Source organism: Danaus plexippus, chromosome 17, assembly GCF_018135715.1.
Source record: "Danaus plexippus chromosome 17, MEX_DaPlex, whole genome shotgun sequence".
NCBI lineage: Eukaryota > Metazoa > Arthropoda > Insecta > Lepidoptera > Nymphalidae > Danaus > Danaus plexippus.
The window spans coordinates 6689425-6706363 of NC_083548.1; the positions used below are offsets into that span (position 1 = coordinate 6689425).

The 16939-nt window shown below is 29.4% G+C and overlaps 2 protein-coding genes and 1 non-coding gene across 4 annotated transcripts; 1 reads left to right on the plus strand and 2 right to left on the minus strand.

The window, feature by feature from the left end:
- Nucleotides 1-2224: 2224 nt before the first annotated feature.
- Nucleotides 2225-2297, minus strand: Trnaf-gaa (transfer RNA phenylalanine (anticodon GAA)). Its single transcript has one exon. It is a non-coding gene; the product is annotated as a tRNA-Phe (tRNA).
- A 2744-nt stretch (nt 2298-5041) lies between these two features.
- On the minus strand, nt 5042-9222 carry LOC116771368 (lysozyme-like). 2 transcript variants are annotated; one of them, XM_061523349.1, is made up of 5 exons: nt 9063-9222; nt 7145-7228; nt 6294-6383; nt 5963-6036; nt 5042-5211 (listed from the first exon to the last, which is right to left on the minus strand). In XM_061523349.1, the coding sequence occupies exons 2-5, from the start codon at nt 7212-7214 to the stop codon at nt 5056-5058; spliced, it is 390 nt and encodes a 129-aa protein (XP_061379333.1). In that variant the 5' UTR covers nt 7215-7228; nt 9063-9222; the 3' UTR covers nt 5042-5055. The 2 variants fall into 2 exon arrangements, with proteins under 2 accessions (XP_061379333.1, XP_032519101.2); XM_032663210.2 differs by having other exon boundaries at nt 6294-6473; nt 9063-9221.
- Nucleotides 9223-11566: 2344 nt separating this feature from the next.
- LOC116771369 (lysozyme-like) lies at nt 11567-14626 on the plus strand. The gene is made up of 5 exons (XM_032663211.2): nt 11567-11639; nt 12662-12744; nt 12891-13064; nt 13604-13677; nt 14378-14626. Exons 2-5 carry the CDS (start codon nt 12675-12677, stop codon nt 14534-14536), a joined length of 477 nt encoding a protein of 158 aa, XP_032519102.2. The 5' UTR covers nt 11567-11639; nt 12662-12674; the 3' UTR covers nt 14537-14626.
- Nucleotides 14627-16939: the final 2313 nt, after the last annotated feature.

The window sequence follows — 16939 nt, forward strand, 5'->3', positions numbered from 1 at the left end:
AAAAATTCGCCCCACTCGTGGCAGAGGTCTTCGCTGTAATCTCTTACATGTCCACCACATCCTAAAAACTAGTAAGCTTGCTTTTCATTCATTCTAGTTAGTCAACCGATGTGGCTCTACTGGGGTAAACTGCTGGTCTTTTTAGGAGACTTCTATGCTTATCATCAAGACTTGCTGTTTCCATATAAACTGACTGTAAATATGTAAATAAATGTCTCCTTATCTCTAAAACTTTCCCAACTGTTAAAAGTAGATACAAGGATGCCAGATATGTAGGGCTATACCTTCTACTCCATCCAAATACTATCTTCTGATAGAAACAGATCCAGACAAATATACTACTATCAAGTTTTCTTTCACTTTGGGTACCTTTGACCACTATCGAGTTAAGTCTTTGTCAACATATTTTCCCCCGAATCATGAGCTTCACGATAAAAGGTGACTGTACCAGTTCAAGTCAGCAGATTAGGATGAGATGCGACATTTCTTAGTATCTTATCTATGGCATCAGGTTTATATCTCATTTCTTTTGATTGATTTTGATTGATATTTTGATATGGTCAGGTAGCAGAGATCAAGCATTCAGCTTTAATAAAGATGATTTTTCCCGAGTAGATGCTAAAAAACCACAAGACTCCGAATTTCATTCAGCCCATTTTTGATATCGAAAAACATCTTTTCTTTAAAAAAATTCTAGAGTCCCCACGGAGCAAGACTCTTACTTCTTCATGCACAGAAAAAAGATTGAAACTTTTTACGTCTGTTCTTCATCCTTTTATAATTTGGGTTGCTTCAGGACTAGAGTGAATAGGCTGTTAGTGGGATAGTTTGTACACCAACTACAACTTCATTTTCCATCTAATTACTGGGACTATGACAATCAAGCACAATCCAGTCGAAAATAAAAAGGCAAAAAAATTTTTTTCCTTAATCTATACGATTTTATAACTATAAAATATTATAAGGGTTGTTGAAAAGGAGGATTGTTGAATTCCACCTTTCATAATCTCTATAAAATTTTACTGACGTATTTTAAACAAGTTTATAGCAGCTAACTCCAAAACTTATCACTCTAGAATCCTTTTATACTATAAACTTAAAAACAACTTTATCGTAAAATTGGAGTATGAAGGCATGTTCATATGAAAGACAGTAAACTAATTATAGTGAAGGATGTAAATATTTTTCCATTTAATATCATTGAATTATAAGTTATGTTTGCAGTAGGTCAACAAAAGTTCGTTTTAAAAGGTATTTTTTTTAAGTTTAACAGCTTGAAGTTGGTTATTATAGCCGAAACACCTCAGTAGGGAGAGCGTTAGGCTGAACATCTAAAGGTCCCCGGTTCAACCCCGGCTTTCGGCAAAACGTTATATTTATAAGTTATTTTAGTTCTATTGATAACTAATTACTTAGTCGTGGTGACCTGGATGTTAAAGGCCCGCCTCTCACACGTGAAGGCGCAGGTTCGAAACTTGGCAAGTCCCAATGTGATCTTTTCATACGTACTTTCTAAGAATATTTACACTGATAGACGGTGAAGGAAAACATCGCGAGCGTGGTGATTAATGCTCTAACCTTCTCCATGTGAGCTGATGATGATGATGATGATTATTTACTTTATAATGTTTGTATCACATCAGGGTAATGGTACGCAAACAAATCAAGCATCAATCAATAAAATTTTAAAAGCCGCTTGACTACACAAGAACCATAACAAAAGTAAGGAACAAATAATAAGTTTAGATATTAATTTCAGGTGAAAGTATTGTTACTTAATAAAATATACAATATAGTTAGCGCCAATAGAGCAAGGCTATGAGTCAGGACTTGATCTTTACATGAACCAACTTCAAGCATCAAGATGGTATAACTTGTTTCGACGCGTCCTGGAGATATTGGATGAAAGTGTTTTTGGTGAATGTATTTTCTTTCATAAGAAAAATTCTTTTTTATCTAACGTTTGATCTATAAAGCCACACTAGACTAGAAATTAAAGTTATGGATAACTTTAATTTCTATTAAAAGTGACATTTGGCTGAAATCCGAGAATAAACGAGGTTTTATCGACTTATTTTATATAAATCTAATATTAAATTTTCTTTTGCACTAAATATATGCTTCACATTGTATTCAAAGTAAAAGGCATCGAAGCTGCTTTCTAAAAGTATTCAAATTAACATTTACTTAAACGAAGCCTTGAATTTAATTAAAAAGTACATTTTGCCGAAACCCGGGATTGAACCGGGGACCTTTAGATCTTCAGTCTAACGCTCTCCCAACTGAGCTATTTCGGCTCCGTCAATCGGAATAAAATTTTTAAGAATTACTTTTAAAAACTTTTAATTACTGACCTTTACTATTACTCCTGAATATTTAACTCAAAATATTCAACTCCGTCAAATTATGTCCTTCATACGGAGAAGAGTATTATATCTCTTTATACGAAAATTATTTGATAAATTATTTTTAATTACTATCTCTATAAAGTCATTAATTTTACCTCTTCCAAATTTTTTTTTTCAAATAAATAAACAATGAAACATGATTACTAGAAGTTTTCACTAAAATGAGGTATGTCAGCGGTGAGACGGGGTGGACGCCACTGATTTATTTAGCGACATGGCCCACACGAGATATTTAATGACAAATAAATCTCCGAACTACCAAGTTACGATGGTATTTTATGCATACAAAAGAAAATAATTCGGTAATTTGTTATACGATGTAATAAAAAAGAAATTAAATACATTACTGTTTTTCAAAATAGATTTCTGGGGTTACATTAGAAATAATGACAGTTGAAAACTTAATAAGGTTTAAAAAAAAAAACAATCTTTCATGTTCCATCTTTGTGGCTTTATAATCGTTCTAAAAAACGAAAACAGTCAATTATCAGATACAGAACTTGGTAAGTAGGTTCTATATTTAGGATTTTAAAATTATAAATTAGATAAGCAATAAAAATTAAATATATACATGAAGTATTTCAAATAACGGAATACTAAATACATTAAAAAAAACTTTTCAAATAAAAAATATTAATACAGGGAGCCTTAAACGCGCGTAAGATAGGGCCCCCTTAGACCTACACCTGCGTCACAGGTCCCAGGCACTGTTGAAGCTCCTCTCCCTGCAACGCCATGGACCCGGCACCCGCACGGTCTATCCATGGAATGATGAGAAGTTTTTGTCTCGACGTCTTATATAAAATATTGGTATTCAGACGAAACCTCTTAAACCTATTGCTATCTGAATTTCCATTGTGTGTTTCATAATGTTTTTGTCACTTGAGAAAAAATTTTTACTTAATTTTTTTATTTTTTTGATATTGTCGTTTCTATCTTACGATATTTATAGCTTGTGTGTCAGGAACAAGCGTACCCAAATAATTGAATCATGATTTGAGAATAATATTGACACTCACTTATCTCACTAGATGACTCATATAAGCTGGAGAACTATAACTACTACTGTTTTAAATAAAATAAAAAATTCTAATAAAATATATTGTTTTCCGGCTGCAGTCATATCTACAACTTTATTTATTATTGACACTTCATCTTTACTCCGAATATAAGTAAAAGTATTTTTAAGTGAAACAAAAAAATTGTAGCATGTCATTGAAAGAGGAATCAAAGATTTGATAGTGCTGTACTAATTATAATTTCTCTAGTTAACTAACAGATGTTTAAGGTGAAACACATTTCTGTTACGTCTTAAGATTATTTATTAATAAAATAAGTCTAAACATTTGTTGTATTGGCACTGCGGGATTTTCTTGAACTAAATGGCTCCTAAAATAATAAGACTTAAATAAAAAAAACAAAATCCCCTTCTGAACTATACCTAATGCTACATTTATCTTTTGTGCTTCTCTTAAGAAAATTAAATAAATAATAGTTTAAAAAAAATAAAAAACACGCTTTTTATAGAAAACCGAACTAAAAAATAGAAAATAAATTTTAATAAATTTAAATTTAGAAAATAGTGTTAAATTTTATTTAAAAAAAAGCGTGGGGTGCTTTTTAAGATATTATCGAAATGATAATCTCTCTACTCATATCTGTCAATAATATATTTATAACTATTGACACCATGCACCCACGCTTTTTTTTAAATATAATTTAACACTATTTTCTAAATTTAAATTTATTAAAATTTATTTTCTATTTTTTAGTTCGGTTTTCTATAAAAAGCGTGTTTTTAAGTTTTTTTAAACTATTATTTATTTTTTACTTTTTAGTTTGGTTTATTTATAAAATCTTGTTTTTTTTTTAATTTGAATTAAGTTTCTTACCTTATCGACTATAGATGAAAATTATATAAATTAACAAATATCATATTTTGCAAATTGAAAAATGGAATAGTTTTATCAAATTAGTGTATTGTCATCGGTCCTCGATAAATCTACAAAGTTTGAACGAAATCTGGCCATTTAAAGTGGGTCAAAATCGCGCCCAAAGAAGTTGGTTACAAACATACAAACAAACATACATGTGAAGCTAATAAAAAGCTAATAAAAACAAAGGATTAATCTGATGTTAACTTTTCACAGCGTATGTTTGTATGTATACACACATGTGTATTAGTAGAAAACAGTTTGCCTGTCTGTCCAAACTTAGCCTCAGCTGTAGTCTGCAAGCAATATCTGTCTATAAATAATTCATTATCAAGATATAGTGCTTTGCTATTAAGATTTTAGACCGCTACGATTACCTTCAAAAATAGACGTAAGCTTTTATTGATTTGCATGAAGCTGAAAATCGGGATGAATGTTGGGAACACTATAACAATTTGTCAAAAATCGTGACGTGAATGGGCCAAAAAATTATTTCAAGGTCAAAAGTTGCAACAATCGATTTTTTGCATTTAACAAAACATTCATGCCAATTTTCAGCTTTGTGCGAATTAATGCAGCCTTGAATGTCTATTTCGACCGGCCTTTATTAGGCATACGTGGTCTTGTAATAGTGTCAATTATAATTGTTTTATTTTTCTTATTTACATTGAGGGATATTTAGTTATAAAAAAGTATTGATTTGTTTCATAGTTTTAATTTACTAGATGAGAACTCCGACATTCCTCGTATCTCCTGAGCCATCTCCTTCCATTCTCTGATCTGTTGAGAGGCGAAGTACATCCGTAACCTCCGTTGCCATTAATCATCATGTAGTCATAGCAATCTGTCACACCGTCACCGTTGCAGTCCTACAAAGAGACTCATTTACATTAAGGAATGTATTGTTTATTCTGAACTTTAAAATAATTGAAAAAGTCATTTATAGTACACAAGTAGACAGTAATATTTTTGATAAAAGGATTTGTAAGACAAATCCATTTCTTTGGGAATATAAATTATATATTTGTAGATGACAGTTGACATTTTAAAATTAAAAAATAGAAAATAGAAATTTGTCAGACGAGATTCAAGTGATCGTGGTTACATTACAGTGACTCAAATCATGTAGTTATAAAATAATAAAAACCGCGTACTACCCGAAATACTTAGTTTCACTTAATGGGTACACTCGAAATACTTAGATATATGAGATCTAAGACTTTTATTATTATACATTAAAATAAATATTTTTCGGATTTACTACGCGAATTTTGCTATTTTAACTACATAGTCTTGTCTGCGCGTGATCACGGTTGCTGTAAAATAACCGAAACGTGGGTATTATGCAGTTATACAGTTAAAATAATAAAATTCGCGTAGTATATCCGAAAAATATTAATTTCACTTTGATGTCATTACATAACTATCTCGCTCTTAGTGTTTATAATACATTATCGAACTATATCAAATGTTCACTTGCTGATTTGTTTTTTACGGTCAAACGTTTTATATTATATTAATGAAATTTAATTTTGATGCATATTTGGTACGATAGCCGACGTACGACAAGTCGAGCAGTGAGAAAAAGCTAGTAAGAATATATAATTATTGTATTATCACCTTCCCAAACCTTTGTAGATAGCCCTCTATAATTTTTCTCGCGCACTGATAGTTCCGAGCACAGTCCTTCCAAGCTGAAAAGGTAAAGAAGTATTATACAAACGACCATTGATTAAACTAAAATCGAGTAGGGCCTATAAATTTTATGCATAAACAAAATATTGATAAAGTAAGTTAATAAAGTTCATGTCAAGTTGTGACCACTAAAGGTTTTCGGAATAAAGGAACAGCTTCGTTTTATTTTCTCTTTACAATTACGATAAGTAAAAACAGTTATAATTAAATGGAGAGTTATATTACAAAATATTCTCAATACCAGAAATATGCTAACCATTATTTCTCTCAGGCTCGTCATCAGGTAAGGTGACGTTGCCGGCGTCTACCCAGTACACTCTCGAGATGTTGTAAGGACCGCAGTAGCCTCCGGAACAATCGTTGGATACGTCGCAAAGAGTCGAAATGTAACACAAACATCTATAGCAACCATCTGTTAGATTTGGTATAAATACGCCTGCAAAACGTTAATGGTTATATAGCGTAAAACCTTATTTTTCTCAGTATTTGTAGAGTTGTAGTTAAGACAGTAAGACTTCTTTGCAGCTAAAATATGAACTGTATAAAAAATGTAATCTCTTCATTACAAATTTTTCTTTCTAAATGATGGGTTTTATTCTAAGGGTATTTGCTCTTCAAGACAAATAAAAACTAGTTCAATCTGTTTGTCTTATTGGTAGAAATTTATTGATATACATATATTACTTTAAGGGGGCTTAAGTTTGTGTATGTATTTATTTATTCGGGTAGTCTGTTATGGTTGCGTATTCCAGGAACAGTGTATATTTTTTTAACCGGCGCTAACAAGCGTTAGATTTTAGAAACGAGAATTCGGAAGGGCACTAATATGTAAATAACATTGACAGAATACATTAAGCCAAATGAACACTAAAAGAATGAACGAAATTGATTTGTCAAGTTATAATATGAAGACTTCAGAAAATTTTGCATAGAGGTTACATGACTTAGCTTCACAAACTTGTAGGACAAAAACAATTAAGATAGTGTCCTATTAATTCAGATAAGTTGTTATAAAAGTAATAAATATATAAATATATTTTGGATTTATTCTCAATAGATTTGAAATAATAGCAATTTTTAAGTATAGTATTAATTATTTTCTAGTACCTGAAGATCCGGTCCAGAGCAACGCAATGAGCAGGATCGACAATAACAACACTTGCGCTGGTGATATCATGCTGTACTCTCTAACTGGAAGTAGAAAATAAAATACAATAAACAAGACTCTGTACTGCCAAAATTTTCTAAAACATAAAAAATTCTCCCAAACTCCAAAGTACAGACCTAAAGACTATAGCACTGAAATTTTGTTTGAAATTCGAAACCCAATAACTGACCCAAGATAAAGGTCTTTAACTGAAAACTCAAACCCTTTTTAATTGAGAACAATGTCTTTAATTATCTGAAAGTACCTCTACCATTGCTCTGTTTTTAGATCTCTGATAGGTAGTGCTAGGTTTTACTATGCCTTTTTGCGATTGTTCAAAAAGATTCCCATTCCTATTAATATATATTCAAAGAGGAACGTCCGGCCAATCAGACAAATACTATTTACGGGTGATTCTTAATATTGAAAGTGGGTTGTTTTTTGTAAGAAACGAAATATTAAATGGGAAATCATTAGCGTGTCAGCAGTGAGTCCTGAATCATGGCATAGGTACGTATAACAAAACTCAATTGCATATTTATGTTACTGATAATGGGTCGCTATAGTGAGACATATTTTCCTCGTGATGAGGAAATGGAGAAAAAAATGTGAGGACAATCCAATATATATACAATACTTCAGTGAATTTTAATTGAATCTATTGAGGAATGAGTCATAAAAAATATCTAATATATATATTTATATCTATAGGAAAATAATGTAAACAAATTAACTCACAACATTATATTTCGAAGGATTTAAGGAACGACAATTATAATAGATATAGTTACAGTTAAAATTTTTAAGTATAAGCATTGTATGAAAAAACTTTAAACTTTATGTATATGAAAATCTCATTAAAACAGTTTAGTATTTATGTATCACGATCAGGATTAAGGATATACTGAAAATATTTGCAAAGGTAGAAATAAAAAAAAGTACACACAAAAGTTTTAATGAGACTCGGTCACTCTACTAAGATTTATTGAACCGCAACCATAGGCTTCATAGCTATAATAAGAAACTTAACTTAGAAGAAACAAACACATGAATGAAGAAGAAGAAGAAACTTAAAACAAACACATGAAAAGATATGGTGGATAGAAAACTTCAATCTACATTATTTATTTGAAATATAATAAACAAGATATCTATATATATATATATATATATATAGTCTAGATATGTATATATGTATCTGACTAGTAAATAATGAGTGTTGAATAATTAAATTATACATATATTGATGTAATATTTGTATGTATTGCTTTAGTCGGCGTCTGGATCTTTGAATCTTTTAATATTTTTCCGTGTGTGATTTAAAAACGGTCTTGATTTAAATTTAACATACAAAGCCTATCTAATATTTGTTCTGTAAGCTATTGTTATTAAGTGAAAACCAAACCAAAGTCTGAATTTATTAAGAAAGAGCTTACAGTTTGATTAGAAAGAACGAAATAGAAAATCTTTATCAAATAAGATATAAAAATTCGTCTATATTTTTACCACTCCCGACTTGACTGGACAATTTAGCTTTACATTAATCCGGCGAAGTTTACTTCGAGCGAAACCGGGCTGAAAAAACTATCATTCGAACTGAGTAACATAATACTGTGTTGAGGAAAACAGCTAATCAAAATGTCTATAGATCATAATTAATCATTAATCGTACTATATATAAATTATAATTATGTATATGACATATTATAACGATTATAAAACCTCCTTACTGGATTTTGATATGCAATAAAAAAAAATATTTGTTACTCTAATATATACACAATATATGATTTTTTTTTGGGCTGTTATAATATTAAAAAATACACATACACGTACAAATATTATTGTAAGTAGTTTTATATAGTTCGAAAAACTTACAATTTTCTTTGTCTGTTTCCTTTCCAAGCGTCAAATCGAATGCAAAATCCACAGCGTTCGCACACTTTAGCTGGCAGACTAGTTCTGCATCACAGTTTATTTTTTTTTTATTGTAACCAGATCAGGTTGTATATGAATGTACGTGTTGTCTATAATTATTATGTTGTCATGTCAGTATGTATATATACATACGCAAACTTCGTATCGTCTTGTATTAAGTTATTTTAATGTATTTTATAATAAACAGACACATGTTTACTATTTTTATTTACATATCATGACTCTTATATATAATTTATTCTATATTCAAAATATTGTAAAACGAAACAACTACATATTTTGTTCTATCGATCATGATTTATAGTTAGGTGATTGATATTTTTTTCGTGTTGATTTTGTTAGTTGGTTTCTACATATAATTGAATGGATGTCTTGTGTGTAGTGACTCAACTTTTTAAATTATATATAATGTTTTGAAAGTCTCCCTAAATGTATATTTGTTTCAGAGGCACGAAAATACAATCATCACATAATTCCATACAATTATAGATTTATAACCATCACAGAATAAAATATATCATAATATTTAATTTGTAAGTTTAAGCGGTTGAATAGTTCTTTCAAAAATTACATATAATAAGTGATTAGTTCAAGTTCGCAAAATCACATTACGTACGATTACTAAACTTTGCCCGTTTTTTTCGCAATAACATAGGTTAATATTATCAATGGGCGAAGATTTATGACTGATAAACTATTGACGCTCCGTATGTAAAGAGCTGATGAACATTTGCACTAAGCGTACCTGTTGTATCGTGAATAGGTTGTGATTGTGACTCATTATTAGACATTTTTCCGTGTACCATAAATATTAAGAAGTTTTTCAGACTTTTAGTAATTATTAATTGTACGTAAACGTCGTCTGTGTTGCATGTTATTGATAATATATTTCAATATGGAATTAAACAGGTTTAGGAAGAATTTATTATCTAAAAGCTTGCGATAGTCACATAGTGTTATACTTTTAAGTCAATCACACAATGTATAAATTTGATATGAAATAAATCCTCATCCTTACTTCAGATTTCCTCAAAATACGCTTATCACGATCGTCTTCTGTTCGTCATACAAATAGCTATGTTAATACTATCATTTTTTTGTGATGTTACAACAGTTTAGAAGATTCAGTTAGCGAGAATGATTACAGCAATAGATGATATAAAAATAAAAATAAAAATCAATTATATACATTCGTCTTATTACTATTGTAATGACAGACTCCAGATAGAAATATTCATGTCTTCTAGTTAAGAGGATATTATTTTCTTTGAAAATATAAAAGACATCAAACTGGCCACTCTTATGAGTTGAGTCGTGTAACAAGCATTTGAAATATAACTATTCTTGGAATATAATTTGGTAAATATATTGCTAAGACAGTTATGTGTATTTTAAATATTAGTCTGCATTTAGTACGCCTTGAATAAAATCAGCAAGCAATGCAATAGTGAATAGAGCAATGGGCAGTAATACCGTTGCAATTTTTTTTTTAAATTTTATATTAAGCTAAACGTTTCATGTATACAGACAGATAAATACAAAATATACAGCCAATGTTTTTTTTTTTTTACAATTATTATTTTTTTTTTTATTTAAAAATGCTTGTTTGTTATTTTAATGAATTCATATTTTCGTGATTAATTAAGAAATAAATGTTAAGTGAAAATATATAAGTTCGAATTTTTATGCTTATTCTAAGTTTCCATCGTCAGACTATATACGGAGCGTTTTTCGTTCAATAACATACATTAATACTAAAAAGGAGATTTATGAATGAAAAGCTGTACTTCCTGGACTTGGACTCAGCATACTTTTCGACTTATTTTAAAGTAAAGAGCGTAAATATACTCATATATGTAAGTATCTATGTTTGTTTAACTCTGTGGCACAAGTTATACATACACTTATTTTGTATACGAATGCTCGTTATACAATATTCTTTTTATTTTTAAGAGACATATATGTGGCAAATAGAAAAGTAAGTAGGTACTTTTAAAGAAATTCAACATTTCAGACATTGTAATTTCAAATGTGAATTTATTAAACTTCTTTTTCTTTTTACAGGACTAGTGTACGACGGATTTCGTACAAGCCTAATTGGTGCTTCTAATGAAGATCGTTAGAGGACATTTTTATGCGATTAATATATTTTTTTTCTCATCGTAAAAGCCTTGTTATAAAATATAGCAAATAAGATTTAATGTACATTTTCGTGTACATTACGAAAGGCTGTTTAATACATGTTTACGTTTTAATTTATTATAGGTTTGTTAGCATTTTTTAATATTAAAAATATAACACAATATATTAAGGAGCGAATAAATTCATTTTCTTGAATTCAAAATTAAATGTGTATTTGTAAAATGTATGGTTATGAATAAGGAAAAGTTATTTTTAAAAAACTGGACTATTCCATAAGTTGTTTGTGTTGTTACTACTGTTTAGATGTATTCCACAAAGGCTATATAAGAGCTAGCGCGTGCAAGGACGGTGATTATACTATAAGCAAAACTGTGGGTGAGTAATATGTGTATATCATTTTGTGTTAGAAATTTATTAATTATTATTAAATAATATTATAATTTGTGGTTACAATAGTCGTTTAGGTTGGTCGCTTTTGGTTCTAAATCTATTTGGAAGACTGATGCCTGAAAGGAAATTAAAAAAATGATTTTACAATACTGTATTAATGTATACTACGATATTGAAAAAGTGTTCTATGAAGAATATACTTATTTAAATTATATTATACAAGTTTGTTATTTAAATTATATGTTGTATATTTTGACGTGTATTTAAATATATTAATAAAATTTTTCACATATATAAATATCTGTATATATACATATAATAGTGTAACTATAGTTCTAAAGCTCTTGATTTTCGGAGGTAAAATAACATGAGTTGGTCTGGGTTTCAATATGATATAATATAAATAAAAAAATTGTTATATAAAAATAATTTTAAATAGATTTTAACAAAACGATATATAAACATAAATTTATTTGATTATTATGTTTGTTTCAATAGTTTTTTATTTGTGATATCAATTTACTTCATCTTTTTCCTCCTAAGCTACAGGTTATTGTGAAGATGAAGCATAGCATTTATGTGTCTTATATCTTTTGCCCCTTTTATATAATAAAATTTTTGTCATTGTATATAATAATAGTTTGGGAGAAATTACTTGTTAATAGTTAAGATTGGTAAAAAGATATATTAATTTCGTTATGAATATAATAGAAATTTTATTGTTAAACTAGTTTAAAAATAGATGCTGATATACGCTACTAGTTTTGCCTCGCCGTTCTACTCGTCTTAATGAATAACTATCTATTACTCTTCTTTGAAATGTTTGAACTTGTTTGAAATTAAGTTATGTCTAAGCCAGTAGCTGGCTTAATGACAACTTTCGTTGCGATCGAATTGACAAAATAGATGAATACATTTTTTTACATTTATAACATAAGAATGTTTTTGGAAAATAAGAGATTGTATATGTAATAAGTAAAGGTATATAATTTTATTTAATATTTCAGAAAAACTTTGATTATGGCAGCGAAAGTAAAGCTTCTAGCGATTACGTCGGTACTCGCTGCTTTGTCTCTCATTGAATGTACAGGTGAAGACTGTTCTGGAAATTACTAACCACACTTAATTATTAATTGTGACTGTGAAACATTAGTCCGACAGATTCTTTTACTTTTTCTATTTCTATCATTAGAATCATATCACAATTGTTTTGTATAAATATGGATTGCTTTTCAGATGTCCCTAATTTAAATCAGGCATGCTTCCGATGTCTCTGCCACGTGTATACCAATTGTAAATCATCAGACGATTGCTCTGGCGATTATTGCGGTCCATTCACCATTTCTAAGGTGTATTGGACTGAGGCTGGCAAAATCACTCTGCCGGGTGACGATCCCGCTAGCGAGAATGGTAAATGAAATTCGTTCTTAAACGTCTGCCTAAATATCTCAAATTTTGCTATGAGTACTACAGCAACTAAGGAAGTTTAAGTGATTTTTATGTGTTAAATTTGTGATTGTTGCATGATGACACACTGCCAAAATTGAAGGCAGAATTTTATTTTGTTTGTAAAGCATTTGTCATTTGTCAACAATTTATCGTATTCTGCTAAGTGACCAGACCAATGAAAAAGTGTTTCACTCCTTCGATGGTAGCTTAGGGCCAATCCCTACCACGCTACAACTGTTCATATCTTACTAAAGTCACAAATATTATTCGCTAATACTACTTATATAAAACTTATTATTTAGTTTAGCCCATAGATTTGTTTTTGTAATAAAATTATAATATTATTTTTTTTATGGGGATAGAGCAAAAAAAATTAAATCCAAATCGGATCCTACGTCTCACGCAAACACGTTTTGCTGAATGTATTCTTGTCATTAAAACGATAAATATAAAAATTTATGAATAAGGAAAATGTACATAGTATTTTTTTTTCGTTTTAGCTTGGAAGGAATGTGCTACGGACTACAACTGCGCCCAAAAGATCGTAAAAGGTTATCTTCAGAAGTTTGTCAAGGTTATTTAATTTCTTCATATAAATAATTATAACGTAGGAACAGACTGACTAATCGCAAAAAAAAATTAGAGGCTATTTCGGCATTGACCAGATTTTTAACTTAAAAACGTGCAATGTTGAGCTAGTATTTAAATTAGTATATATAAAATGAAAAAGTATCGACACAACGGGAAACGAACCTGTTATCTCTGAAATATCACTATCCAGATATTTTACCATCTAAACTTACAGCCCATATTTTATTCAGGCACATTCATTTTAAAATTGTTTTCAAGCACATCGCTTTTTTTACAATACAACATTACTCGCTATAAATATTTTTGACACGAACCATCTTTTTTGTGTGGATCAGAATGTATATTTATAAAATTCGATAAAAAAAAAACATTTACATATGTATTCATGTAATTTTTCACACATGGCGCTTTTCTCTGTCTATTTTAATATATAGCAATAAATATGTTCCCACTACATTACACTACATAATTTATTATATTTATTTAATTCTCTATCACACGTTTGAATTACGGTGATAATTATAATAAAATTATTGTATCTGTAATACTCGTAAATCATAATATTATCGGATAATTTTCCGATTTAAATATAACCGCTATAATTACAGCGACTTTTGTGTTAAAAATCTTTGTTATATAATACATATATTATGTTATAGTAATAAATTAATTGTGTTACATAGGACTGCAATAACGATGGTGAAATCAACTGCTTCGATTACATGATGATCAATAGTAATGGAGGATACAATTGTACCCCGCCGCTGGACAGGTCCGAGACGGGGCGCATGTGGCTGGAGCGTTACGACGAATGTCACACGAAACTTAATTTATTGCACTGATTTCAATAAATATCAAATAAGTAATATACAATAATATTCTTGTTTCGTTCGTATACAATAAACTTTGGGTAATAAAATTTTGACGCCATAGATTCGGTCTGTTATTTTCTTATCTGAGAAACCATAGACAATAAAATGCTCAGAAAATCCGTTGTTTATCTACAATACTTTTTTGATGATATATTAATAGGGTGAATACATTTATTCGTAGATATAAGAATTTATTTTGACAATATAATAAATATATATGTCAATTTATAATAAATCGTAAAAATTGTTAACAAAAAGTATAATTTGTAATAAGATTGTGGCGGAGAACTAGTCAAGTATGTACGTATAATTAAAATCGAGATAGCTTTATATAATTAATAATTAAAACAGGTTGTCTCATTAAAAACTTATCGGGTTGTTATAAATATATACCGGGTGAAATAAAATTTTTTAAAAGAATGCTATGTAAACTGTCCAACGATAATATTTTTTTTTTCAAGATCAAAGATCAAGCTAATAGCGTAACTACTTGTGTAAATATTCGGGATAGAGTTTTATTTGCGTCAGTTATACCTGATGAGATCTAATACTTTCGCGAGTTTTATTCATTTAAATGAAACTAATATTATTCGGATATACTATGCGTGCTTTATTTTTGTAATAAACTACATACTCCCGACGTTTCGGTTACTTTACAGCGACCGTGATCACATCCGAATAGTATTAGTTTCATTTAAATGAGTTATAGCTGATTTTTATATGATAATTTACATACTGAACTGTTAATAAGTATTGAAATTAAATCAGGCTTTATTCTATTTATAAATATTTATTGAATACATATATTGTTAATGGATTTTAATGATATTTTACAATACATGAAATTTAATTATATTTCATACATGTCTGTATAAGAATTAATGGCGAAATTCAGTGTCGTTTCCATGGTAACACATCATAAAAGTCGTGTAACGTGTGTAACGATAGATTGTTTCGTTCGATTACTATGTTTATATTAGACATTGTATTTTTTATCACTGAACACAACTTCCAGGACGAAGCCACGGGTATGAACTATTACTTTAGTCAGCTAAAATATTTCGTTTAATGTTGCAAATATTATAGTTAAGCATTCATATATAAAGACATAGTTAAGTATGTGAAGCTCATTTTGAATCAACGGTTGATATTTTTTTTTTTTTGGTTATAAATGAGGCTATATGACATTTGTTGTAAGTCTCTCACTCAAGTAAAGAATCCAACAAACTAATTGCTAGGTAAAGTCACCAGTAATTGTACTTCTCGATTTGAGAACGATCCAGTAACACTAATCGTATGATTAATCTGCCCGTAACTTACTTGGCATATCGTCTGGCAATATGCGTGTTTGTGTCAGTAAAATAAAAGAACATTCTTTAAATTTATGTATTCTATCCGTTGTTTAAAAATTTATTTTATTGATCATTGAATAATTAGGATATACGACACTGCAACTGATGAAAAAAATCATTGTTTAAATTTTGTATTGATTATTTTACGGACTTAAATGAAACCAAATCTAAGTATGCAGTGAGCCAGTGAGTACATTAATAAAACATGAAAAAATTCTTAAAACCTTTCTTCTTGCCTTTTTATTGGGGGTGTAGAAATAAATTTCCTGTCCTTAGGGGATGAATGATGTTAAAATTAAATCGTGTACAAACTATTATAGTCGCTGTTTTCTGTTATCTAATATTGATTTTGAAGAAAAAAGAAATTTGTAAGACTATATACATAATGAGCTTCATGAAACATGTAGCACAGGTTCCTGCTTTGAATAAAGTCTAGGAATAGAAGAGAGAAATTTTTTACCATACCTTAATAACATTAATGATCTAAAATTGTTCTGCAATTCTATCAGTGCTTAGTAAAATCCTTTTAACAGTTCTTATTAAGTATTGAGTCAACTTCGGGGAGCTAAAACTCCAAAAGTATTACAGATTTTTTTTGATACAAAAAAAAAAGTTACAAAAAATATTTATATTAAAGCAACAAATACACATGGATATATATTTTTATCGCGTTGGATTCGCGTTTAGATTAAGGGCAACAGTATCAAAATCCAAATACGGCAATACACAGAACATAAATGGCTTCCGTATCGTATCTGAAAAACACATTTTATTAGAAATTTTGTATGGTACATAAAATGTGGATGCCAATAACGCTTCACATTACCAGCGTTGGATTCAATGAAACGGGAATGTTGTGACAAGGGAGCTTACATTTGGTTTTATCGTTTTCATATATAAACGTTTATTTTGAATAATAACTATAGAACTGAATTGCGCACAGTTGAAGTGTGTCGGACGAATAAACATCATGACTGATTTCTGCACATATGCATAATGTTTTTTTTTAATTCAATTAATT